General features: G+C 40.1%; 2 protein-coding genes across 3 annotated transcripts in view; one reads left to right on the top strand and one right to left on the bottom strand.

Annotated features, from left to right (window-relative positions):
* Positions 1-21,000, bottom strand: part of LOC104967466 (transmembrane protein 178B) — a gene marked incomplete at its 3' end in the record, with an annotated part of 41,418 nt that extends 20,418 nt beyond the window's left edge. Inside the window, exons 1-2 of the mRNA XM_010796929.1 lie at positions 20,922-21,000; positions 20,012-20,659 (exon numbers count right to left, since the gene is read on the bottom strand). Coding sequence (XP_010795231.1) covers positions 20,012-20,393 — 382 coding nt within the window. The remainder of the gene's footprint in view (positions 1-20,011; positions 20,660-20,921) is intronic.
* Positions 21,001-23,925: 2,925 nt separating this feature from the next.
* On the top strand, positions 23,926-27,439 carry mrps33 (mitochondrial ribosomal protein S33). Of its 2 annotated transcripts, none has more exons than XM_010796925.1 (3): positions 23,926-24,116; positions 24,871-25,090; positions 26,933-27,439. In XM_010796925.1, the coding sequence occupies exons 2-3, from the start codon at positions 24,876-24,878 to the stop codon at positions 27,036-27,038; spliced, it is 321 nt and encodes a 106-aa protein (XP_010795227.1). In that variant the 5' UTR covers positions 23,926-24,116; positions 24,871-24,875; the 3' UTR covers positions 27,039-27,439. The 2 variants fall into 2 exon arrangements, with proteins under 2 accessions (XP_010795227.1, XP_010795228.1); XM_010796926.1 differs by having other exon boundaries at positions 23,929-24,116; positions 24,874-25,090.
* Positions 27,440-27,672: the final 233 nt, after the last annotated feature.

The raw sequence follows: 27,672 nt of genomic DNA, 5'->3' as shown, positions 1-27,672 counted from the left end.
AATCCCGGTCCCGCATGCTGGCTCTTACGGAACCGACTAACTCCCCTTTTGTGTATGTACGGCTCTCAACATGCTCAGACTTGTAGTGATTTTCACCTTTTTTAATACTTTTCGCCTCATTCTGAAAGAAAGAAGTGAAATGTGCTAACGTGACGGCCGTCTTGGTGTGTGGTGCGAGACGGGAGATGTAGTTCATTGAGCGGTTTCACACAAAAAAAGTGTTACTTCACAGTTTTACAACCCATTTTTTTTTTTTTTTAAACCCTAACCCTTTTAAATTGACAAACATCATAATTCGTGGAACAATTCAAACGGGATCGAAAGATAATCTTTCTCTCCCCATTGACTTCAATACATACTTTTTCCGAAATAAGGTCCCATGGAGGTCCCCCGGAAACGGAGGGACTTCGCCACTCTATCAAACGGACCAACACAGGATTTACTGATAACACTGTAGATGTCAGATTTAAGCATGCATTTTTTTGCAGAACAAAGTGGGGAAAAAACTTAAATCCTAACAATCCCAACTGTGATGGAATGTCCCCATGTGTGCCCCTAGCTATCCAATGAATTAGCTAGTGTGAGTCTAATGACTTACTCCTCATTAACCTGACCTGAACCTGAAAGGCAACAGTTAATACTATTCTCCTCTGTCAGGACAAAATAAACCAAAATGACGTCAGCACTTTTTTGCTCTACACACACACACACATTCCAAAAACAACACAGGCTCTCGATGCATTTAATTAACACCACCAACCCTGCTGCTGTGCTCCAATCTGTACAGCTCTTACAAGATGCCGAGGGATGATGGAGTGGGAAAGCGTCTCTTATTTTTTTTAATGATATGCTTCCTTACGCTTTTCTGGAGCGTGCCATTTTCATTAATCAAGACACTGTGGCCTCAATTTGTCCCTTTGTTTCCCTGGGATTTAAAAGGAGGTGAGGCTTCAGAGTGATGATCCGAGCACACAGCAGCAGTCATACATCTCCTGCCATGCACTGTGATGCCAGCTGCAGCGACACAAGGAGGGCTCCTAAAATGGCAGATAACAGCACAGTGTGGCGCTGTGGAATGTTCCGCAAAAGCGCCAACCAATCTCACGACCAGAGAGCGTGCCATGGATTGTATCACTCTTAATGTGTCTGCAACTGCAAATCGCTGCAATCGAACTTTAACCACCCAGACTGACTGAAAGAATGAAAATACTGCTCACTTTCATAGTTCTATTTATACATCTATGTTCTCATGGGTAAGGCTTTTGTACAGGCCTTGAATTGTTGATTGACATTGGCCCACCCAATGTATCTGTTATACAGTAACATGAAGCAGTTTGATCATATTTTATTCCACATTTCTTGAGGGAATTGATCAATGCTACTAAGGTTGTCTACTGAATGCTCTTCAAAATATTTAAAACTACCCCTTACTCATAATTTATTTCCAAATATCCCCAAGAAATTGCATTATTGACCTTCAGAATCCCACCTCACTCAGTGATAGCTAACTGAAAAACACAGAATCAGATTGACCTTGCTCTTTAGATGGTGCAAAAAACATCTGATACAGGATCTGTGTGAACGTTAGAATCCTGATAAGACTTGCCTGCAGGCCTGATAGCAGACTAGACTTTGTTATTGATCCGTGTTTTTAAAACTGAGGCCCGTGCACCTGGCTGTGCTCAATGTGACATAAATGAACTGCAGCTGCTCCTGTGTGCCTGTTTCTTCCCTCCTGTTTGATATTCCCACCCAGGCCTGTTGCAGGGAGCCTGCTGACAAAGAGATCCGCATACTGAGGCAAGGCGGCGTATCGGCTGCACATCGCCCGCACTATAATTACCCCGCCGCTGCTTTGGAATAACAAATGAGTAATCAGTTGGGGGTTTGCAAAAGGTCGGAACAAATCAGACGCAACACAACTACCGTGAGTAGGAAGATGGGAAGGTTCACATGGAAGTTTCCGGCCGTGCTGGATCACTGAATTAGAGGGAAATGGTCTTTCTCAGCCCTGCCCCGGAGAACGGGCCGGAAACAGACCTCCAGCAACTTTATTTCCAGCACATGAAGCCCTATAAAATGTGATTAAATCAATTCTTGCAGTATGAAATGAAATCTCTTTTTGTCCTGATCCATTTATATAAAAACCTGTCTGAAAATGAGCTGATCAGATTTTGGCCACTCTATGATGTCATAACGATTTTTTGGCTTGTGTAACCATTAGCCAATCACCAACCAAGGTAACCCCCCCCCACACACACACCTTATCGCCTGAATCTCCTCCTAGAGCACCATTGTGTTCTTTTTAACCAAATCTCTCTCAGAGGGGAGTGGGGAGTGGCTTCTTATTTTAATCTAAAGTAACAGACAGAGAATCAGCACTTTTTAAACAGGGCTGAAACAGAGGGGATTATGGGATGCTACAATGATCTGTTTGGTATTTGGAGCCACTTCAGAGACATGTTTGTATATCTGAGACCTATAATATATTGATGAAAAACAGTATAATAGGGGACCTTTAAAACAAACATTGGACCTATTAATATACTTACTTCTCTGAAACTGTGGAATCAGATGTGGGTTTTCTTTCTTTTCTCTATTCTTGGAAAGTGAAAGAGGCATTCAAATGTAATACCACTTCACAGCCATACGGTCACTGAAGGTTAGACAATAAAAAGGGTCTAATGTGTCACCTTGGTCCACCTTAGTGATGAAATGTTCCTCCCAATTGTGTTATCAAATTACAGTTAGACCCTCATGTTCAACAGAGGAAGGCTAAGTGTGCAACAACAGCATGCAACCCCACACTGAGTCAGCCATCGCCATGGAAACTCAGAGTTAAGCTCCAACATTAGCAGGTCACTGAACTTAAGATGTGATCGAAAGCTTGGCAGTGAGTCACATCACCAGCAGAGTCATGTTTGCACAGAGTGGAGAGGTGATGATAAATAAGTACATTATATCCTTTTTCATAATGGCGTTTTTAAATACCGTAACAAAACATTATAGGCGACAGTTAGACAGAGGTGGGCTGAGAAGTCGATATGATGGCTAAAAAAGTTAATTGCACAAGAAACATGAACAAGCTTCATTTAGGTGGCTCTTCTTTTGAACTAGTGAATACTAAACTTTATTGCATTTAACATTAAAAGTATAACTGTGAGAGTTCAATGTTGATCTTCGACAAAGTAGTTTGCCACAAGTTTTGCAACCTTACAAAAAAATAGTTTGACCTTTATGGAGTTTCTTCAGTGATCATGGAGGAACACATTTATCTTCATACTTAAAGGGGACCTATCATGCAAAATGCACTTTTGTACGTCTTTTATACATGAATATGTGTCCCCGGTGTGTCAGGGAACTCACCAAGTGTCAGAAAACACAACCCTCTCTCTTTTCCTCCATACCCAAATCTCTAAAAACGGAGCTGATTATTATTTGAATTTTTCTGACGTCAGAAAAGGGGTGCCCCGCCTATATGGGCAACTCTCCACCTATCAGGGGAATGAGAGACCGCTTGAAACCGCCGGAGATGCTGTAGTACATATGCCAGACCTGTAAGTGGCGCTGTAGTCTGCCACAAAAGCAGAATCAGCCCTTGCAAAAACAGGGCTGGAAAAGAGCAAATAGAGCGAAATGAGGCATGGCTAAAATGCATGATCTGTTTGGTATTTTGAAAAAAAACTTCACAGAAATGCTTTATATAGGTATGGCCCTACAATATATGTTTCAAATATAGCATGATAGGTCCACTTTAAGGGGCCCTAATTTTTTTATTTATTTTTTTTTCCTTTTCCTGTAGTGTGTTAAATAGGTTTCTGTGCATGTAAATGGTCTGCAAAGGCTAGCATCCCAGTGTTCCCTCTTTGAACATGAAAGCATGTAAACATATCACAGTAGATGCACAAAATAAAAATATGAACCTGAAAATTGGCATAACATTGCCCCCTTTAAATACATACACAAAAATTATTTTCATTTTGATTACATTTTAACATTGGCAGCCGTTGACTTCCACACATCTAAAGACAAGGAAAAGTTTGTTGGAGGTTAAAGGGAGGTTAATGAGAGGAACTTTAAGTATTATAAAGCCTTTCCTCCTCGCTTATTGTTTATTGGATGAATCCCATTCGTGCGAACATAAATGGAAGTCATTTTCAGATAATTAATTACTGTAGCTGATTCAGTTGATTCGATGCATGTCAGTTTAAATTAGTGCCAAGTTTGGTTTAATTGCCTTGTTTCCTGATATTACCCGAGTTGTTTTCTTGGCTTGGATCACCTTGATGTTTGACATTCTATCATGAAAAAATGTAGGTAGCAATCTCCGCTTTCTTTATCTCATCCTACACACCTGACTGCGTCGCTTGGAGCCACAGGCATCTGCAGCAATAAAAAGATTATGGAAGGCAGAGCAGTTGATCCGAGACGGCCACATTTCCTCACCACCCTGATGATATAGCTTTATTATCTATGTCTGACGATAAAGAGTCTTAGAATGCAGAGACAGGAGGAGGGGGAAAGGGAGAGAGCTGTATGGGCAGAAATTAGTGTCAGTAGAAACCCAGATGGAACCGTTTATGTTTTGTTTATTTAAAAGTTTACTGTTGTCAATATTAGTTTGGAACTGAAAAATGTAATTATGTTGCTCTGAACCTGAGTTACAGAGAAACTACCTCTGGAGGGAACTTTGGGATTTTAGTCTTTGCAGACCATTTACATGCACAAAAACCTTTATCACACACTAAAGGGAAGGGAAACCTCAAAAAGCATAATCGGGCCTGTTAGGATTTCTTAAAACCCAGAGAACAGGATAAACTGAAAAGAGTCCAAGGAAGCTTATAAAAGTTAACAGCATTTCATTAAACAAAATAGTGCGATGATATACAAATGAGACTCTGCTTGGAGGCACTCTCCCCATTCAGCTGTTGCCTGTCACGTGTGGGTCAGCTGGGGTGAAAGAGATCGATTCTTCCTGTCCATCACGAGTTATCAACTGTAGTCTTCTCCTATTGGACGGCGTCGACGGGGGCGTGTCCAATGCAAATCCTGCCGTTTTCTGTTTCATTCTAATGTCTGTGGTTATTTAAACATTCCCTAATAAACGTTTTGCAGCATCAATAAGTGAGTGTTAAAGACAGTGTGTTTAGTGTACAACACCACATGTCATTTCACCTTGAATTCACTGTTTGAAAACGTTAGCCACATGCTAATGCTAACCGGAAATGAAGAATTTTCAGAATAAAAGTTTCAAGTTAAAAGTTAGTGTGAACTTCCGTTTTTTCTGAATAAAACAGCTTTAAATTAAAACCCTGTATTTAATTTAAATTACGCCATATCAACATTGATTTTAATTTCTTACAGGCACCTTTAAATTCAATTTCAGAGCAATCAAGTGCAGATTCACAAATCTCTAGCAAGATGTTCTCGCTTATATGTCAACTGATTGTGTTTGTCTCTTTCCTGCCCACAAAACGAACTCCATGAATAATAATGTTTCCAGTTTCCTGCGGGAAAACTCTACTGGTCGGTACAGAGCCCTGACCACAACCCCAACATCTTTTGGACGTACTGAAACACAGACCCCTTAATACATCAGTAATGGACTTCACTAATGCTCTTTTGTCTTAATAGGGGCAAATCCCCACAGGAGGTGCCAACATCTGGAGGCTGTTAGAGCCGCAGATTAATGGCCATGGGTGTCGACCACATACATTTGGTTACAAATTGTATTTCTAGATGAAGTTCTTCAACTTTGTTGCAGTTTTAAATAATTAGAGTAAAACATCCGTGTAAAATCAGGACACCAATTTAACAAAACTTCCCATTATGTAACCTAAGATATTAAACATGTCCAGAGTTTACATAGAGTTTATGTAGCTGGTTTTCATTAACAACTACAATCAAAATGCATCTCAGACATGCTGACGAAAATATATTGTTTATTTTCTTACAAAAACTCTTGTATCGCTTTTAATGCTAACGTATGCTCCTTTGTTAGCAGTAATAAACAGCTCATCTGGTGTGTTCTCATCTACCTACTGCAGACTTAACATTAGCTGTTTCATTTCCTGTTAACAACTAATATCTGTTGTGTGAAACGTATTTACTTCATTACTGTAATTGAATTGTTGGCATGTTGCATACTATAACTGTACAAAAACCCTGCACAATTGACTGTGGTAAACTTACTTTTATGCAACACGCACACTGACCAATCACTATATCTTTGTTGTATATCTGAAGGACTGAGAAACAAAGAGGTGCAGGTGGAAAGCTAAGGATTTTCAATGAGGCACAGGAAGCAGCAGCTACAAACTGGGCTTTGGCAAACAATGCCATCACACTTAGACAGATCCGAAGCATAGTAACCATGTGCTGAGATGCATGTTGCACAATGTTAGTTTTGAATAAAATATGATTTTTTTCAACAACTCATTTGTATTTCTTCATTTACTGTATTTCTGTAAACTCAAGCAATCTCTCTCTGCAGAAACCTCTATGTACAGAGCATAGCCCATAAAAGATGAAAGTGCTTTAGATTATGCTCAGCAGTGTGTAGTTGGGTGGTCAAACAATCTAGTATTATGAATGAAGTGTGTTATATTTGGTGCTAAAGTTTGCATTTGGTAAGTGTTTATGTAGTTTTGAGCGCAGTTCTTCATTTAGCAGGAGGAATTAGGTGTTTTGAACTTTGGGTTTGTGGTTTTGTGAATTGTGTTTAGTGTTCTGAGAAACTGAGCAATTTAAAAAAAAATTGTGGGAAAAACTGTAAGCACAACCTTTTATAGCAAAATATGGGTAGATTTTTAAGATTTTAAAACCTTGAAAGTTAGCAGCCACCTCAGACATAGCCTCCATAGCATAACATTGAACATCCAAGTGTCCATACAAATTTGACAGATGAGGATAATAATGAAAGAAGTCGCCTCATGTTACCCAGCAAACACAAGCAGAAAGTATGCTATTCAAAATGAAGCAGCTGTTTCACATCTGTCCTCTGCTGTGCTGCAAAACCCATCTGGGTCAGGACCAAATGTATTACAGTATTACTCTTCTTCAACACTACTACAATTATGTGTCTACTTGTTAAAGGTTTTTGAAACAGCGAGATTGCATTGGTTTACAAAGATACACCATGTCCGTGTCTGTTCGTGTATAATTGCCTGAATAAACAAAGAACTATTTGGCAAACAAAGGCAACAAAAGAGCAAAAGCAATTGCAGAATAAAATAATGGAGTGAAGATAAGAGAAACAAAGCAGCGTGTGTGTGTGTGTGTGTGTGTGTGTGTGTGTGTGTGTGTGTGTGTGTGTGTGTGTGTGTGTGGTGTGTGTGTGTGTGTGTGTGTATAATCCTGTGGCTGCGTGTCTTTTCTGTATCTGCTGAGGAGGTCCTGGTTAGCAGAGGCAGCTTTCTGGATCCCGACACGTATCTCAGCCTTTCAGCCGGCCTCAGCCAATTATTCAGAGGGAAATGGATGTCATTCAAATGTCAAAGTTATTCAATTGGCCTGCTGAGCCTCAGCCACATGTCAGGGCCGCTAATTAAATGCATCTCAGAGGCTGCATGAATCAGGCCTGCTGCATGTTTTAATGTGCCTGTGTAGGCATGCCGACAGTTTGTTGATGCGCACTCACAGCGGTACAGCTGTATATATATAAGGCCATAATGACGGTAAATGCACTGAATATTTATATCTTTTGTATCGATATCTCACCATTTAATTTAACCTCACTGTGAGAATGGAGAGGTGGGTTCAGCTTCAAAGGAAAATACTACATTTGTTCAATGTGATGTAATGCAGACTGTAAGCAGGACCATTCACAGGATTTTACAAATACTCATATGTCCAAAGAACAGTACCTTAACATGTCAGCCGGAAGCCAGAAGATATTTATACATTTAGGATAATGTTTTTTTAATTATTTTCCATTATAAACATCATTTTCTTTTTAGGATATGTCAATTCTTTCAGGCAAAAAAACGTATATATTTACTTGGCTAATGCTAACGTAGGTTTTAATAACTAATATGGGGGTGGGGGGAGTACATTTCATTTCATGGATGCTTTTTTAAAATGTTCTCTAAAATGAAGGTCCCGCGATTGAACACATGCATGTTGTTTGATGTGTTAAAGTTTCCGGTTATAACTGTGGTTTAAGAAATAAAATATGTAGTTTACACATGCTTTTGCATTATTTTAATTTACATTTAATAAATATTGTAGCACATTGCCTTGACTTTAGTCACTCTTACATACTTGTATCCGTAGTAACATTCAATTGAGATCCTTGATCCTCCATCTGCATTTAAACCCCTTTAATCTCCCATCATTCTGCATGTTGTATTTATGAACTCAGCAAAAATGAGGGGGTAAAAAGAGATGAAAGAAGCCGGCTGAGCCTAGGGCTTGATGATTATTCAAGGTAACAACCAGTTAAGCAGAATGAGACGAAGGCCTTGTGAGGGTTTAAACAGGGTTACAAGTCTTTCTGTATTGATGAGAAGCAAGTACTAAATTGCATTTGTCACTGTGCATCATTGACTGCTTGATCAAACTGAACCCTATTGTACTGTATGCTGAGTGATAAGGTTCCATTCAAGCAAATCAAACATAGCTCATAACTCCAACCATAACCACAATTATATGAATGTTTTTTTGTAACAGTTACAGAAGGCGCTGATCCAATTATTCTGTCAGATCGAAACATTTCCAATGTGCTATAACCAGTGGCAGCAATTTGAGAAATATGCAATAAGCATTACAAAAAATCCACTGGCAACACTGCATTTTTCCATATGCCACATGGACAATTGAAGGGGCCCTATTATGACTTTTTTCCGGTTTCATTGTTGTATGTTCTGCCTCTACTGTGACATGTTTACATGCTCTAATGTTCAAAAAGGTCTTTATTTCTCTCATACTGCCTGTGCTGCAGCACCTCTTTTCACCCTCTGTCTGAAACCAGAACCCAGTCTGCTCTGTTGTGAGTGGTCAACCATTTAAAGATGCCTCGCCCCTTAGCCTATCACGTACAATGCATTGGAGCACTTACAAATAGAAGCGCAAGTGTTACATAGTGATGTCACTGAGGTTTCTGAACTTAATACAGGATTTACAATGAAACATTCCAGACAATAGGGGAGTGTGTGGGGGAGAAAGTCCCTCTGGAAGGAACTTTGGGATGTTAGCCTTTGCAGACCATTTACATGCATAGAAACCTACATTACACACCACAGGAGAGGGAAAACCCCCAAAAGAATAACAGGGCCCCTTTAAGGGCTTAATAAATGAACAAACCCATGAATTCTCTTTACTTACATGATGTTGACATATTATGGAAACTAATGTCAGATGCTGTTTAAAAAGAAAGGAAAACTCAAAGAAAGTTGAAGAAACAGAAAATGAAACGAAATCCATCCCTTTCATTCTCCTGCCTGACAACACGCAGAGCAAACACACCCAGACAGTGAAGGTGTCACCGTGGGAACCAATCTCTTTTTCCTCGTGTGTCGTCATGTGTTGCAGAAAGCCTTGTTGTCCAACCTCCTGCTTCCCAGAGAAACACTGGTCGTGATCGCTCCTCTCCTCGTTTCAGATCAGATGCTGGCTCAATCTCCCTGAACATCATCTGTCAAACACTTATCGCACGTTTCCATGACAACACAAACCAGGGGATGAGCAGGGTGTTTATTTTTTACAGTTTTAGCGAGCAGATGCTCACACTCTATCCGTCCAGCGTTAACCGGTGATTGCAAATGAGCAATGTTTTAAGTGAGTGTGAGACGATGTTATGAGCAGGGCAGAGCTAAGATAACTACCGCTTTTCACTTAACATCCAGCCTGGATGCTCCACTTGCACAATAATGGCCCCTTTATGGGACATAATTCTTGTATTGTCCTGCGGTCCAGAGCAGTAAAAAGGCCTTTCTTGTGAGGGGAGGCAGCTGTGGCCACAGAGCTCCCTTCATCTGCTCTCCTTCCTCACACACAGGCAGCCAGTCTCTGGGCAGGCAGAATAAGGATCTGATTGATGCTGGCTCTTCCTACAGGCCCACAGCGCTCTCTTGACTTGATAAGCCGTTGATTAAACGGGCCAGATGAAGACGAGGCTGGAAAGGCGCCGCAGGAGAGTGAGCTGCCTTCTGAAGAATGGAAATGTCCACTGATGTGAAATAAAATCAGGGTTTTTACCCCAAATCTGAGTCCCAGCAGTGCTTCAGACACTGTGGGAACTGCACTGTGCTCTTTGAACTTAACTGTACTGTGTTTAGTTATCGGGATGTTTTTACATCTAAGGGAATAAATGCTTTCGAGCAGTCTTTCCCCACTTAGGGATAAGAACCCCAACAGCGGGTTGCAAGACAAATCTAAGGGCTCATGAGTAAATGAACACAAAAAAAATGAAACAAAACACACATTTCTGATGCACACAAATAGTATTTTCCTTGCTGCACTTACTTGTGATGTATTAGATAATAAAGTCAAACGGTTGCTAGTAGACAGCTCTTTTCTTTAGGTTATAATCCAAAATGGTTATAGGTAAAGTGCTTTAAAGGGCTGGTTTACCATTTCCATTTCCATGAGAATAAATTCAAAAACGACCTTCTCCATGACAAAGACAAGGCGAAACTGACTCAAAAAGAATAACTGTGACCAACTCGCCACACAATATCCATCCATCCATCGTCAACTGCTTAGCGCTAGTCAGGTTGCGGGGGAAGCAGTTCCAGCAGAGGGCCACACAACTTCCCTTTCCCTGGCCACATCAACTCAACTCTGACTGGGTAATTACAAGCGCTCCGAGGCCAGCATGGAGATATAATCCCTTCACCTGGTCCTGGATCTGCCTCTTGGTCTCCTCCCACTGGACGTGTCTGAAACACCTCAGGAGGGAGACGTCCAGGTGGCATCCTTGCCGGGTGCCCAAAACACCTCAACTCCACCTCAACTGGGTCCTTTCTACATGAAAGAAGCATCGGTATTCGCAATCTCGTTTTTTCGGCCTTCACACAATGTTACTGTTGAAAATTGACAGTCAAAATCTCTCTTTACATCATGGTGCAAGTTAGAGAAAAGTATAACTTGGACTTGGAAAGCCTCACTATGTCATCAAAACCTTGAGTTTGTAATCACAGGCGTTCATTTTAAACTCCACTTGTCATCCATAAGGTGCAGGGTGAGTACATGGAGGCTGGCAGTGTGTTAGTGAGTGAAGAGACGGGGTTAACTCCTCCTCACTCCGTCAAAAATGTGCCTTCTGCTCCAGCCCACTCATCTCCATTAAGTCTCTGACTGCCAATCACAAGTCCAGGACACCTTTGTTTCCATGGGGATTTCACGCTGTCGTGACACATGCCAGGCAGTGTGTTAAACGTACTGAAAGAAGTCAACAGGGCTGATGTGTGTTTGTGTCACCACCCACTGCTCTCATGACATTTCTGTGGGCTAAGTTCATTTCAATGGACTTTTACACATGAACAACATTATTCTGAAATATTCCTCTGCCTCTCACTTTTACTGGGGGGAATGTTATAGTTTCTATGTTGCTCCTTTCTTTGTCTCCTTTGCCATTGTATCTACCGCCCTTTAGTTTGTAATCTCCCAAATGATGGACCCATGTACAATCCTAGCGTCATTGGGGACCTCAAAATGTAGCTTCTGCTCCACACAGATGATGTGGTTCTGTTCGCTTCATCAGACTGTGTCCTCCAGCACGCACTGGAGCAGTTTGCATTCGGGATGAGTCAGCACCTCCAAGTCTGAGGCAATGGTTGAGTGTCAAGAGACAGTATCGGAGTGCATTGAGTGCATCATGTATTATTTATGATGGGCAAATAATGTTTTTTCTACATGTGCTGCGGTGTGTACAGTATACCCATCTAAGTAGGTATCATGTGTATTGTATGTGTGGTAGTGTGCAAATGTCCTGAGGCTGCTGGAGCTGTGTTTTGACATGGCTGGACTGTCGGAGAGAGCATGAGGTCATCGAACATTGATGTTGGCTTGCATTGCGTGGGGAAACAAAGCACATTCGTCCTCCACATCTCTCTCTTTCTCCCCCCTCTCCTTACTCTGCCTGTGGTTATAGGAGTCATACTGACTTCATGATGAGTAAGTCTCCCAGCCCCTTGCTGCTCTCGGGCTCTGGCCTTTACAAACAGGCAAAGTTCAACCTTAACAGAAGTCAAATGTACTGTACACATATTACGAAATTACCCTTGCACTATATAGTCAGAACACCACAAGCGAGAGTGCTGGACTGAATGAACACCATACTGATGATTAAGCTACTCTTAGCTCTGCCTTTATTAACTCATGTTGGTTTCCAATATGGCACTCATTCAAAGAAACAGCTCTTCAGCAAATAAACTGCTGATGAAAGGAGATTTTACTCCATCCCTGCCCCGTTACTCCAGATCACATAGACTGCATAGCCTTCCACTATATGCCACCCTTAGCTGTTCTAATGGGTTCCTTGTTCTCTTTCATAACCCCCAGGATCTTTTACAAATGTATGCAAAGTGTTTCTAGTATTATCAGTTTAATTTCCACTACCGACACTCTGTAAACGCCTCACGGCATTTGGTGCTGGCACTAGGCACCCTTTAGCTTCTGTACGAGAGGCACCAGGCTTTCGACTTACTATAATAGTCATCTGCAGCAATATTAGATGCGTTAAGCAAGTGTTTGGCCGTCCATTTACTCTGGCATCATAAAAAGATGTGCCGGGATGCGTCCAACAACCACAGGACTTTCACACAGAAGACCTAAAACACCACTCATTTATAGAAAGACAACTAGCAGTCTAATACCAGTACATCTGATTCATCCTGAAGTGAGAATGTGCCTGAAGCGTACAGTTTATTTGTCCAATTTTCATCAGGATTAGAACAGAAAATCCAAAAAGCATTTCAGAGTATTTTAAGTGGGCTCAGCCTTTTGACATACTTCGTTAATATTTTGGCAATCATACTTTGGTGGATTGCTTCATTGAAACCTAGTGAGAATACATTATTTGGATGTACTGTGTCAATGTAAGTCAGGAGGTATAAATGGCTGGAGCAGCATAACAGGCTTAGTCAGGCTGTCTTTTCGATCTGGTTGCAGGCTGCAGGGGCACTAATGAGGAGGGCTGCCACTTATGTCTGAATAATTTAAGTGTTTCCATGAAGACGAGAGAACCCCTGTGTCTGCTGCTGTGGGCACAACAAACCATGTCACACATAAATAATGCCACTCTAATACTTCTGCCTGGGGAATGTCAGGACACCGAAAGATTAAAGTGGACCTATCATGCTATATTTGAATAATATAGTGTAGGACCATACCTATATAAGGCATATTTATACTTTTTATTTTTCAAAATACCAAACAGGTCATGCATTTTAGCCATTCCTCATTTCGCTCAATTTAACACTGTCTTTTCATGGGCTGATTCTGTGAGAACAGCACCATCTACAGGCCTGGCATATGTACTACAGCGTCTCCAGCGCTTTCGAACGGCAATNGTGTGCCTTGGCAGTCTCAGGCTGTCTCCTCCTGATTGGTGGAGTTGGCCCAATAGCCGTAGCGCCACTTCTGTGACGTCATAGAAGTGTTCAAATCTGGATCAGTCTGTATCAGATCCGTTGCAGCCCCTTTTTAAGAGATTTGGGTATGGAGAAAAATAGAGAGGGTTGTGTTTTCTGACAATTGGTGAGTTCCCTGGAACACCGGGGACACATATTCATGTATAAAAGACGTACAAAAGTGAATTTTGCACGATAGGTCACCTTTAAGTCAATACCAATACTGAAATTCCGATAACCAATACGATACCACAGTAAAATAATTCCCTTTATGAAATACCCTTCAAACAACTGTATTATTTACATTTCTTGACAAAGCTAGATTTGATAAGATAAAATTTGAACATATCACAATAATGAATAAGTAATATTATTTAATGTAGCTTTTCCCAAAACTATTATTTACTGAAAAGGGCATACATGTATCATAATGTAACTGAATGGAACAGTTAGCTCTGCTATTTAGCAAGCATGAGGTGCCAACCTGTTGCTAACAGCTAACAGCTAGCGTTTACTAGCTGTCCTTCCTCCGACTAATTTTTCTGCAAATATTACTGCCCTAAAAATAGTCAGACTGTCTTCAATACTGACATTAAGACAAACATTGAGGGATTTTGGTTAACTTTAATAAGCTTAAGAAAAATGTGTGCATTTGTTTTTAGTTAGATAAAATCCATAATGCTAGCAGCAACTAATGTAGCCTTAAGCTGCTAGCATGCAGCGGAGATGATGAGCAGGCTACTAACTCCACCAAGTTTTTTGATATCAAACTTGTCATCCCTTATGTGTCGCATTGCACAGAAATAATCATTTAAAAACATCTACAGCACAATATAGTCTTTTAAGAAGAAAAAAAAATGTCATTACATTGTTGTCACTGGAATTAAAGATCGAAAGCTGATCTTCTTCCAGCTTACTTCCCCTAATAATCATCCACCGGTCGGTCATCTAGAAGTGAAAGCAGCTGCCCCGTCACCCTTCACCACTTCCATGTGTATATTAAATGAGCAGCTTTGGCAGCAGGCTCATTGGCAGGGCACCTATAAGGCACCTTTTGACTCCCGTTGTGTCTAATTTAACCCTCCCCATGATGCGTTGCCCCTGGGGAGCGAGGTAATCCAATCTGGAGCCTCTCCCTGCTCTTTCTGCTTGAACGGGACTGTGAATGTGTCTTCTTTGGGACCTGAAAGTCCTTTTCCTCAAAGAGCGACAACAGATGGCGTAAGATGAGTAGACCTCACCCCCCCCCCTCTCCTCTCTATGTAATCCTCTTCTCTCTGACATCTACGTCGTCACAGCCATCCTTGGCTCTCCTCATCCCCTATCCCTAACCACTTTGCTGCTGTTGTATCTCTCCCTTTCTCTCTCCAGGAGGTTTGTACTATGTGACAGACAGAATACGAGTCAGCGAGCTGCTCCAACAGCAGGAGGTCACATATCCTGCTCATGACACGGCATCAGAAACCGCTGACATATGCCAACTGTTCAGTTTATGAGTTGTCTGGTGAATTAACAACAATGATTAGATGCTGGTATGGCAGTGACCTATTTAGAAGAGGGGATGACTGCACAAAAAACATGCAGGTCAACTCAGAACATATCAAGATCCTTTTTCTGTATTATGAGGTCCCGTTGAATTGCTACTATAATATAGTTACTGTGAGAATATCAATATGTCCAGATATGTTGTATTTACTATGGTCTGAAAGTAATGATTATTTTCATTATCGAATCATCTTTCAATAGTTATTTCAATCTATCTTTCCCTAAAAAAAAATGTAATCCCATTAAAAATGTGTAATCCCAATTTATTCAAATCAAGGTTTTGGTTTTTTAAATGTCTTGTTTCATCAGCCAAAAACCCAAATTAAAAAATATTCAAGACATTTTTTTTTTTCCCATTTCTGCTTTAGAAATAAAAATAAATAAAATCTCAAATACTAGCAGATTATTTGTCAATTTATCAATTAGTTGATTTATCGTTGCAGCTCATATGTAAAGTACATACAGCACACTGATGTTTATTTAACTTTATATACAATGAAGCATTCATTCGAATAAGTAACAACAGTATAAATACTCTATAGCCAATGACCCCCATAGTTCATAAACTGATCATACCATTTTCAAGAAAAATCTCAATAAGCAAAGTGATTTAAAATGATAGCTGCCATGTAATGTAATGCCTGGTAATAGATAGCTGTCTCTGAAGTGTAGTGGAAGAGAAGCTAAAAATGGTACATAGTAATATTTTACACTGTCATAAGTGAGTAAATACAAAGCCATTTGTCCAGTGTGGGACACAAGAGTTTTGTATGTCTCTTGTATACAAATTGTCTGTAAAAATGGCTCCCAGCTTCATGACTATTGGATCCATTGAAGACGTAAATCTCGCCTCACAAATACAAAAATGTTTAAGGCTCAGTACGTCCTAGTACTGCGGGCCAGTAGCTTTCAGAAAACATAGTCTAACAGAAGGTTATACTGCATTTGTTGGGAACAATCTTTGGTGCCAGAACATTTCCACATTTAGTGCTCCAAAAATAAGTATAAGGAAGGACGGTTTATTTGGGATTGAGTTCAAAACAACCATGTGTTTTTGGGACGGAGTAAAGGAAAATGTCTCCTAGTGTTGCTCATTGATGTGTTTTTAAAATCTTTATCACATAGGAATATTATATATTAGTTGGATACAGCGGAATACTTGTGATCGGTTGTCTGAATATGGGATGAGTTGGTCATCTTCTATCTAACACTGTTCAAATAAACTACACTCACCCAATCTATATAACCTAACACACAGCTACTCTAACTGTAACTGGGACACTGAAATAAAGACCAGGGCTTTTCCCCCTCCCCCTCCAGCTTCTATAAATCTGTCTGTTGCTAGATGGATGGATGACGACGGGGAGTTTGAAGTATCGGAATTGTAAAATATGAGGGTAAACGTCAATCAGTATTGATCAGAGATATAATCAAGGGCCTTTGGATTATGAATCATCCCTCACATACAAAAACGAGTGTCGGTTTATTTATATAAAAACTGAATTATCTTATTCCAACGGATGTTAAATTACTTTCTGTCATTTCGACATAAATGGTAAGACAGAAGAAGAGTCATTATGAAAAGGCAGAATCGGGCCGGTAAGTGGATGTAGATACAGAAAACGTACCGTTTGTAAAGCTATGATTTGACTGTGGGGATTAAAATGGATAAAAGTGAAACAGCATGTGGCGGGGAAGGCTTTGCAGTGACCTTTGACCTCCCAAAATCCCTTAAAAATGAGTATTATGTTCTTTCTACAACACATGTTAACAGTAGACAAGGCTCATAATGTTATATGTCACTGAAAGTCACTGTACATTTGGTTTGGGTTGAAAGGTTTTCCATTTCCAGTTGCCCACTTGGTTCAATAACCCACTAAATCTGGCTTTTGTTTCCAGTGGGAAAGGATGCAATTGGCATTTGTTCCTGGAAGGAATATCTGGCTCAATGCTCTGATGAAGAGCATTTAAGGAAATATTTAACAAATAGAGATTCAAGGATTTTGACAATTATTATAATGTATCAACACACACTTAATATGCTCTCCTTAAAACCACCAGGCCCTAGTCAGACAAAAGCAATTGAACTTCCTGATGATCATAAAACACACTTATTTCAAAAGCTAATAAAACAATAAATCTCATTGACACCATCACTGTTGTTCTTTCAGTTGATCCTACAATTAGCAAATCTGGTTAGAGAGTATGAAAGAGAGATTAAGTAGTCAATAGAAAGTAACTATCACTGTTTACTAACACTGTTTGTGACTTTGATCAAGAGTGGATCCATTTTTAAAAGAGAGTAACGACACTCACATAGACTTCTGTTGAAATCTAAATGTCATGGAGCGACCAAGAAAATTCACTGTCGAGTTGATGAAATTATGCATTTTCTATCATATTAACATTAGCTTATCTTTAAGGAATTTAGAGCTAGGTTTAGTGAGGACAATATCTAATTTAAGATTGATTGTGATGGCTGTTAGCAACATTTTGCTAGCTGAGATGTTATGTCACGTTAATTGACCTAAATTTTGCTCAAATTATTTGCTGTAGAAGATTTCTTTCTTAACACTTCCTCTCTTAGTTCATCAACAAATGAAACCATGGTAATGGACTGATTGTTGACATTGTTTGCATGGTTGTGTGCGTGGTTGTTCTCATGATATCACTACCTGGTAGCGAAATCATGTAGTGTCACAACTTTTTAAATGGCACTGAATGTGAAGCATCAGAAAGAAATAGTATACTCATACTGCCAATGGTAAAGGTTTTTATTGTCTATCCAAGCAAGATTTCCCTTGTTTGATAAACCTTTATATATGTGCTAAATATGTGTAATAGCAATAGCAGTGGCAGTAGAAACAGTTGTAGTCGCAGCAGTAGCAATAGAAGTAGAACCGTTAGCAGAACAAGAAGCAGGACCAATAGAAGGAATAGAAGTAGAAGGGGCAGGATGTGTGGCAGTAGTAGAGCAGATAAGTACTAGTAGTTATAGTAACAATAATTGTGCTAATAGGTGTAATTGATGTTGCTAGGCGTTGTGGTTGGCTTCTGGAAAGTCACTATAGCTGAATGTGAGCTGTAAGTGCGAGTTGATTCCATTATTGCTCATGTAGAGCACCCACACACATAAATAATCTCCACGGTTGCATCCTTATTGACCCATCAAGGTGAAGTTATTGTCAAATTCATCATGATCATAAACCGCGCTGTACTTTTCCATGCTGATGGAGCTGAGAGCTGGAACAGATCAAACCCCTCTATGGAGGCATTCATCTGATCACTGAGCACACTCACTGTGGGCTGCCCATTACTGCAGATGGTAAGCCATAAAGACCATTGAGGCGTCCTCAAAGGAAAGCACAGCTGCAGCACACACACGCACGTATTCAAAGAGCACACACACCCTCGCCTCATCCAGCAGCCTCCATCAGAAACATGACTGTCTTTTAACACAAAACAAGTCTTTGCAGCACCGGGAACACACATCAAAACTTGTATTTGAGTTCAGATTATATGATTACTTTTAACGTTGGTCAGGAAAACAGGAATCACGGTGGTTGTTTGAATGAACTCTAGGATTTACCGACAATTGAACGATAGATTAACTGTTATGTTTCATACTGCGATTGCTATGATGACCCTCATATCCTGGATCAGCTCAGTAATATTTCATCATGTTTCCTGGAATGTTGGGAACCCCAGGATTAAATGTTTATTTCAGAGCATGTCTAAAATAATGACAGGTTGTTTTGTCTTATGACTTCTCATTTTGTTGGACCATTATTAAATCAAGACCGATCATTCAGATGTAATACAAACAGGGTCCCCAATTTATAGATTGTCCACCAAAGACCACTTGATTGACCCGGCTTAAAACATTGATTTTTACATTTGAAATGCTCAGTAGGTTTCACGGCCATAAGGAAAACATCTATAGATCAATAATATAATGTTGATGACAAATCTAATAAGTCCATCAAGTTTTGTTGTTTGTGTTCAGGTTTTTAAAAGGTCCTGGTTAAATATAGTCTATATTAAGCAGACTTTTTATTCCCAACTATTAGTTTCTATCTCAAAAAATATTTATAAATAAGACTTTACAAAGAAACTGAAGGTGTTTGCTGAGGACAACAATATAAAACACCGTCCATAAATCAATTATTTTATTTTTTGAAAATGCAAACAGAAGATGTTGTGTATTTTACCTGATTCAAAAACAAGCCCTTAGACCCTTTTCTATGTCAGAAATGTAGTTTTAACACTGTGATACTGTGGGTATTGAGCAGATACCTATCTGTGTAAAGTTTGTATTATTCCAGCATTAAGAATACTATAGGCTACACATGTCAGAGTGTGGGGGGAAATTGGGATTTACTTTAGTTAAACCATCTCACTTTTGGACCCTAAGTGATTACAGCCACAGCCCTGTATACTGTACATTTAGACCTATGTCAGTCAGTCTCTAGACACAGAGCAAAGGCTTCTGGGACAAATCAACTTACTCTTGAGTTACTGACAAGCCCATACACCATGAAATGATTATGTCATTACTTGCAGTTGTAGGGTCAGAAGAGCACCACTTCTACAATAAGATCACGTATACTAGACTACTTTTAGCCAGCGTCACAATTAACATGCACCCCTTTCCTGCAACATAGCATGAGCCCAAACAGTCTGTATGCTTATACCACAGGACGTTCATACCAACTCACTCATATAGACAGTGAAGATGTGGACAAACATTAGTTAGAAAATAGCTCCATGCCCTTGTTCGCCCTTTGGTCACATAATCAATCACCAATCTAATTCATTTTCTGGATACATGTCACATCCTTATTGTGTCTGATATGTATACAATAATAACTCCATGTTTAATTCATTCCTACCTTTCCGGATCTGGTCTTCCATTTCTTGGTCGAAGCCCACTCGATGGCATTTCCTCCACAGCCCCATGTTTGTAGAGTTATACTGCCTGCTGCACTCATCCGCGGCGCTCATGGCGAACAGCTGCCGCCGGTTCCGGGCCAGCAGCAGCTTCTCCTCCCAGCGGGGCAGGCTGCTCCGGCTGGCCCGCAGGGGCAGGCTGTTGTTGGGGATGTAGATGAAGCCCGGGTCCTTGCGGCGGCTGGAAAAACTTCGGCACCGCTCCCTGTATCTCCTGGCGTCGGTCTCGTACCAGTGGTCGGAGCACATCGCCACAGCCAGCATGCCCAGGGCGCAGAGAGAAAGAGAGAGCCCGGCGTAGAGCAGCAACTTCCCGGCAGCCATGCTGTCACAGCCGCATCAGCACCTCGACAGACGGACAGCTCCTCTGCGGCTTCCCCGCGACTTCAGCTCACATCACCTCTGGAGAGCAGGACCATGATCGAGGTGTGGAAAGAGAAGGCAAACCTCATTGACTGACAGACACAGTTTATTCCTCTTATTCCGGTGGTGTGGGCTTCGCGGTGACAACGTCTCTTCATGCGTGGCTTTGCAGCAGCTCGGCGGAGACAGAGGACGCTTATCTCATCTCATCTTCAGCATCCATCCGTCTAAACAGGGCGACACCAACAAACACACTAAGCACAGCATTCGAGTCTAGTCAAGCATATTATCATTCACACCAAATGCACCCTCACTGCAAAACCGTCACTAAATCAAACGATGGACAAACACGGGGGCAGCTTTAGAAACTGCTAGAGAAAATCGTGCAGCAGGATTTAGCAGAAGCCTATTTACAATACAATGGCATAGCCTACTAAAACAGCAGCATTATACGACGTACATGGCGGGAACCGCTTAGATATAGCCTACCTGGTCTATCCAAATTGAGCCCATGCAGACCGCAGTCCATCAGCAGGAGAGGGAAGAGGGATCAGTCAGCATCCCCAGCACGTCTGATAGGATGACGGCCTGCCCGTGGTCCAATCAACGGCCAGCTGTGTGGAGGAGCACCGAGTTAGCTTACATGCTACATGAGATTTGATTAGACAAACTAACAGTGGTGGAATTTAAAAAAAAGTGGGCCAAATCAACTCAAGTATTGTACTTAAGTTCTTGTGCTCACATTTAGGCAACTTCTACCATGACTTCTTCCAATATATTTTCAAGGCAAATGTTGTAGCCATAGCCTACGTAAAACTCCATTACGTTAATCCAACACTTAGCCTACAAATTTGAGTGCTAGTTACTATCCACTTAGCTAGTTTCGAGCCACTAATATAGATTCTAGCTTCTTTGTAAATACAAAAAGCATGATATGCTCGTGTAAATTATGATGCAGTATACCCTGGACTTAAAATTGTTTACTTTGTTTGGGTTAATTATGGGCCTACACCTTTTTAGAGGAGTGCTGGCCCGAGCCTTTTTAGGCAGGGCTCTATGCAAAATTAGTTAATGCTATATATTAACTTTACTAAACTATAATTACAACTATTTCTTATACTATTATTGCGCTGCTATTACTATTAAGGTTTACCTTTGCCTTTATTTGCAGTTTGAAGTCCTACAAAACTTGATTCCTTTTTCAATGGCACATTTATTTACCTTTAATAACATTTTTTAATAGAAAGAAAAAAGTTGTGTATAATCCCAGATGGCTAAATGTAAATTAGCAACTTTATGAGGTGATATTATATTAGCCTTCACCTCTTGTTGTGCTGCCCCAAGTGGCCAAAAATAAATGATTAGCTTTAATTAACCTATGGCCTTTTCTGTATCATATTGATACTCACCAGCAATAAATCAAATTCTGATCCCTGGACAAACTTCATACTTGTATCCCCACTGGTGGTAGCCAAAGGCAGGTTATGAGATAATGAGCCACTGGGCACAAATGCTTAAAAATAACAGTAAGGGTTATTCAATTAAAAGCTGCTCTGGTGTAACCCAACAGCAGACAAGTCCCAAACGTTTGCTCATTGCAGTATTACCTCTCCTTGAGATACGGTGCTCTCATGGCCCATATATTGAATGTGTTTCATGTCAGGCAGCATCACTCTGGTGTGCAGGACGGTGAAGCTTATAAAATGTCTAGAAAAATCTATGGTAGCAGTTTTCTGTTTCTTCATATCTGGCGCCCTCCTCTGTTAATAAATTGTAACTGCAATATATACACATGTAATGTAGAGTACAGACTCTGGTTATGGTCTATGATTGATCAATGCAAGAAAGGAATACAACTTACTATATACTCAGAGGAGCTTTACTTTCAGCTCATTTTGAACATGATTTAAAATATGAAAGGTTTGAAGAAAAAAATGCATGACACAGATTGGCATCATATTCTTTATTATCTGTCGTGTAATTAATAGTGGATAGTTTGTCTGTTCTTCTTCAGTATGAGAAAAAAATTCAACAGATGATAATGATAGGTTGCGTGAGCTTTCCAGTAAGAGAATTCAGCCCTAAACCTCTGCGCTGCTTTGAATGCCAAAGGTTTGGGCATGTGGCAGACAAGTGCAAAGCAACAAAGCCTAGGAGTCCAAAATGTGCGGGGAAACATGAATATGGTAGTTGTGCTGCAGGAGCTAAGCTGAAATGTTGTAACTGTGGTGGGGAACATAGTGCTGCGTATCAGGGCTGCGATGGGCAGAAAAAGGCAAAGGAGGTAGAGAGATACAAAGTACAAAACAAAGTCTCATATGCTGAAGCAACAGAACAGGTATCACTAAACATAGTTAGGAAGTACCTATAGCAGCAAGTATATTCTCTTCAAAAGATTTTCCCAAACTCCCACAGGCAAAGGAAAGCTCCACAAAGTGTTCACATAAGTGTGTGATAGAAGAGGATGGATTAATTACATTAAGTACACATTTGTGGCCTTCATTGGAAAAGCGGTGAATCTTGCTTTTGCAACAAACAAAAAAAGAAGTCAAGACTGAAAACAATAGTGGAAGCAGCATGTGCATTTTGGGGGGTAAAGGATATAACTGTTGAGATGCTACATGATATGCTAGCCTCCAATAATGATGACTCACAGATTAGTGAATAGTTTAATGGTTTCTATTATTCTGTGGTGGAATGCTAGAAGCCTTATAGCAAATGGACAATAATTCAAGACCTATATGTTAAATGAAATACCAGAACTGAAGAAATGAAGTTAACAAACTGATCTTCAAGTTTCTCAAAAACATTGGCCTGAGGCATATCTGAGGACAAGGATGTAACATGAACATTCAATAAATCAACAGTAGGTGGCGATAAATGCTCCAAGTGGTAGCGATTCACCATTAAACAAAGAAGACGAAGAAGAAGAGGCGTTCTGGGGCAGCATAGACAGGACTTTCTGTGTTAGAGTTATACTCGCTACAGGGTGTACTTTGGGGGTTTCTGACTTTGCAGACCGTTTACATGCATAAAAATCTTCATAACACACAAGGGGACGGGTAATAACCGGAAAAGCATGACATGGGACCTTTAAGCTCGGTTGCTTTACCTGTCGTACCTTAATGACGTCATTGAGCCGCGCCCACCGGGCTGCAAACAAATACAAATACTATTGGTTATTTTCATAAACACATACAGCACAATAACACCAGAACAATATTTATTGTGTGTAAAATAATAGATAATGAATGGCTGGAATTGGAACTTTGAGTAGAAGCTGTCACATCTGTCGGAACTCTTAGAAGGACGGACCTCCTGCATTCGATATTTATCAGACTTTATCAATAAGGACAGACTATCATTGTTGACTAGTTACATTTGACGTTACGTTTGACCGCGTTTGACACATATATCTGTTTTTTATAAATTATGTTTCATGTTGTTGGTTAATATCGCCGCTTTACCATTGAACCGGAAGTGAAAGCAACCAACCAATCAACTTCACGAAAAACTAGTCATGCGCACTAGAGCTTGTGATGGCAGTATGGCGTGTGAAGGTTAATGCCAGCTAAACGTCAGTAAACTTAACTATTACTGCCATTTAACTAAAGTTTGGTTCGTTTTACTAGCGTTTACAAATTGTGTCACTTTACAACGGTGTTACTATCGCACAGGCTTCAGGTAAGAGACCATGTTATCACTGTTAAGAAGACTAACTGGACACATGTGAAGTGATGTTATTCATCGTGTTGTTACAGGGGACCAGGGGGGTTTCATCAAGGTTTCTGGCTTAAATACAACCAGTAAACCACTAAAATCATATCCATCCACATGAACTCACATTGTTTAGTCAGCGTGGTTGTTTAAAGGTTTAAACATTCATTAGACTGACAAGATGGCCTCTTTCATACTGTAGAGTATTACGTTGGGGTACTGCAGAGGGTACTTGGGTTTTGTTTAATGTAAAAACATCAGTTTTGCATTGCTCCTTGAAGATCATTTTACCACAATAAGTAAAAAGAAAGATGTTCAATATTCCTGATTTAATGCAATACTGCTGCAATAAACGAAATCTATTTAAAAAAACATGCTTTTTTATTTGAGCAGGGCTAGCATGGTTCTGGTTGAAATAAATATCTACTGTCTACTGTATAACACCATTCACATCTCGTATTTTTACTCTTTCTTTAGATATGTCCTCCAACTGTTCTACCAACTTTAATAATAATATTAATGATAATAGCTAAAGGTTAAAATTATTATTGTATTGATAAAATAATAATCCTATAGGATCACAATTGTATAAATAGTATATATATGTAACACATTTCTAATAGCCAACATGACATGCTCTCACATTTTGAGATGCTTGAACTATTTCTGCATAAATGTTCTACCTGTCTCAGGGTTGAGGTCTTCTCTCTGCTTTGTTCAGCAGTCATGGCCAGTCTGTCCAGCTATGCCATACGCATGGCCAGACTGAGCGCACAGATCTTCGGGGAGGTGGCGCGTCCGACTGACTCCAGGTCGCTGAAGGTGGTGCAGCTGTTCCAGGAGCCTCCCATGGCCCAGAGGAAGGAGGTGTATGACTGGTACCCACAGCACAAGATCTACTACTCCATGACCCAGAAGCTCCGGTTCATGGGACTGTTCAGGTACGCTTTGGAAACACAACATCTTCTAGTAAAGAAACCACACTTTTAAAAAACTCTCTTAAACTCTTATATCTTCTTACTTATCAATGATTTACTATATTACTACTATACTTGTTTTTGGATATGTATTTTTATATATCTTGTAAATAATAGTTGTATATTTGCGCCTCTTTTACAACTTAACGCCTATTTTAAGTATTTTTAGACATGTTAGACTGTCCTAGTTTGCAAGACTGGGTTACAGATGCAAGCCCAAAAGAAAAGCCCATAATTGTCATTGAAAGAAGTAACACTGCCTAGGCCTGTCACGATAATTAATTGTGTTGGACGATAAATTTTTCTGGAAATTATTGCGATAAACGATAATATTGTCGGCACCGTTTTAAGACCATTTTAGACATAATGATAATATATAATAATAATTCAACTACATCCTTTCAAACATAACTTTTTATTGAACATTCAACATTGCAAATGAAATGTGAAATAATATTAAAATATATAAATTATATATAACAAATAAAACCAATTAATTAAATTATAATAAATTAATTAAATCACACACAACCAAAACAATAAATTAAATAGACTCAGGCTGGAAAACAGAGCTCTCTCTCTCATATATATATATATATAAATAAATAAATATGAGCACACATTATCTCACAAGCAAAAAAAACCTCCTTAAAACAACAGTCAAGTGTACAGTCCACTGTCAAAGACCCAGATGCCTCAACAGGCCATATCCAAATCTGTTTTTCTAAGTTTTCGAGCAAGGAACACCAACAATGTTTGCATTGTCGGGCGGGGGCTCTCCATCTCCAGCTGCCGTGTTTGCTCCCAGCTGGGAAAACGGAATGGGGTGGTTGTGTTTTAGGTGGTTTAAAATGCGTGGTATTGCCTGCTTTTGTCGCTACCTTTTTTAAACCAATGCGACACACCGCCCGGCTCATTCAAGTCCGTAGGTTCGCCTCGTTGATTTGGTTTGAATCCAAAATACTGCCACACCGGAGAATCGAGATGTGTAGTTAGGTTTTGTAACCAATTCCATTTCACTTTAAATTCCCCGCGAGTAAGTCACACGTTGTCTCCCGCTTGTCGCTATATTATTAATTTGGCTGCTACGCTGCTGCACGTGCAGGCGGAGTGTCCTGACCTGGCTGTGTGTCAGCCCCGCCCCTCACAGCGCGCCTGGCAGCCACAGCGCTCCAGGCTAAAATGCTGGTCACATCTTTATGTAAACGGCAATTTATCGAGCTCAGAAAAGTTATCGAGTCCATTTTTATTTATCGTACGATAAGTCAATTTATCGATTATCGCGACAGGCCTAACACTGCCACTTTTTAACAGTATGAACACTCAATTGGTAGACCTGGCAGCCCATGAACTGGGGCTTCTCCCTTTTTCAACTCTGTCTCCACAATAAAAAGCACTGGTCCAAAGAAGTCTTAAAGGTCCCATGTCATGCTTTTGCTAGTGGAGCCTCGCAGATGGGGCTGCTGCAGCACACAATTTGGTTAAAATAATAAACAGCAGAGGCTGTGTTTGCATGGTCAAAATTCCACATTGACCGCTGCATATAACATGAATATTGGTGATTATTCATTTTTATTAGCCTTACTTTCAAAACCAATATTTAACCATGTAAAGTAGCCAATGAAAAGACAATGCTTACATTTAAAATGTAAGGCCTATGTGGAAATGTTATGCCCTTAGAGCTGCTGGAAGGATTTGAATGTGAAACTCAATGCAGGAAGTGATCAGAACAAATTAGAGCGTTTTACAGGACCCTATACTAATCATAATAAAAGCTTAACTAAAATGTGTGCTCTTGCTTCTCAGAGACGAGCATGAAGACTTCAAGGAGGAGATGCGTCGCCTGAGGAAACTGAGAGGAAAAGGGAAGCCAAAGAAAGGAGAGGGGAAGAGAGCCAGCAAGAGGAAATGAGAAGTATATCTTGGTTTGGGCAGACAGCTTTGGACGCTGTGCATGCTGTCTTTGGACATCACTGTTGCAGGATGTCGATGCCGAAATAATTCCATTGTTTTGGTCGGAAATGCAGTTCCTTTGTCACAAACTTTTTCTATGTTGGGAATACCTTAGCTCGGCATGACATCATCCTGTGCCGGTTGTGCTGAAGTGAACTCCATGCTTTTATTGTTGAACATTGTTTCAAATATTTCCTTAAAGATACTTCAACATGTTTATGGTAAGGATCATCTGACCACACATGTGACGGGAAGAAGATTATGTCCATGTTTTATAGAACTGTTAATGGAACGGCTGGAAAAAGATGTAAAGAAACAGGCATCTTGTGTGTTTTCAAAATAAAAATCAATGTACAGTAAGACAGCAAAGCTCTTTCTGCCTGCTTCTCAAAAACTTGGCTGTAACAAAAACAAACATATTGGTATTAACTTATACATTTCATATCGTATTACGTGTTCCTGTCAATATGGGGTTGTATGTAATGCTTTGCCAAACATCATGTGTTCTTTCTAGCCATTAAATAATGACTGGTAAAACATTTTGGCAACGGATGTATGAACAATGTCTCACATAGCAGCTATGGAACCTATTT

The sequence above is a fragment of the Notothenia coriiceps genome, unplaced genomic scaffold (assembly GCF_000735185.1).
Source record: "Notothenia coriiceps isolate Sejong01 unplaced genomic scaffold, NC01 NC01_scaffold00037335, whole genome shotgun sequence".
Taxonomy (NCBI): domain Eukaryota; kingdom Metazoa; phylum Chordata; class Actinopteri; order Perciformes; family Nototheniidae; genus Notothenia; species Notothenia coriiceps.
Note: the sequence above shows the minus strand (reverse complement) of the source record. Positions and strands in the feature narration are given on the sequence as shown.

Bases quoted from the DNA above. Each gene is read 5' to 3' on its own strand.
- mrps33 (XM_010796925.1), top strand. From the start codon at position 24,876: ATGGCCAGTCTGTCCAGCTATGCCATACGCATGGCCAGACTGAGCGCA. The intron at 25,091-26,932 runs GTACGCTTTGGA...CTTGCTTCTCAG, and splicing joins CGGTTCATGGGACTGTTCAG to AGACGAGCATGAAGACTTCA.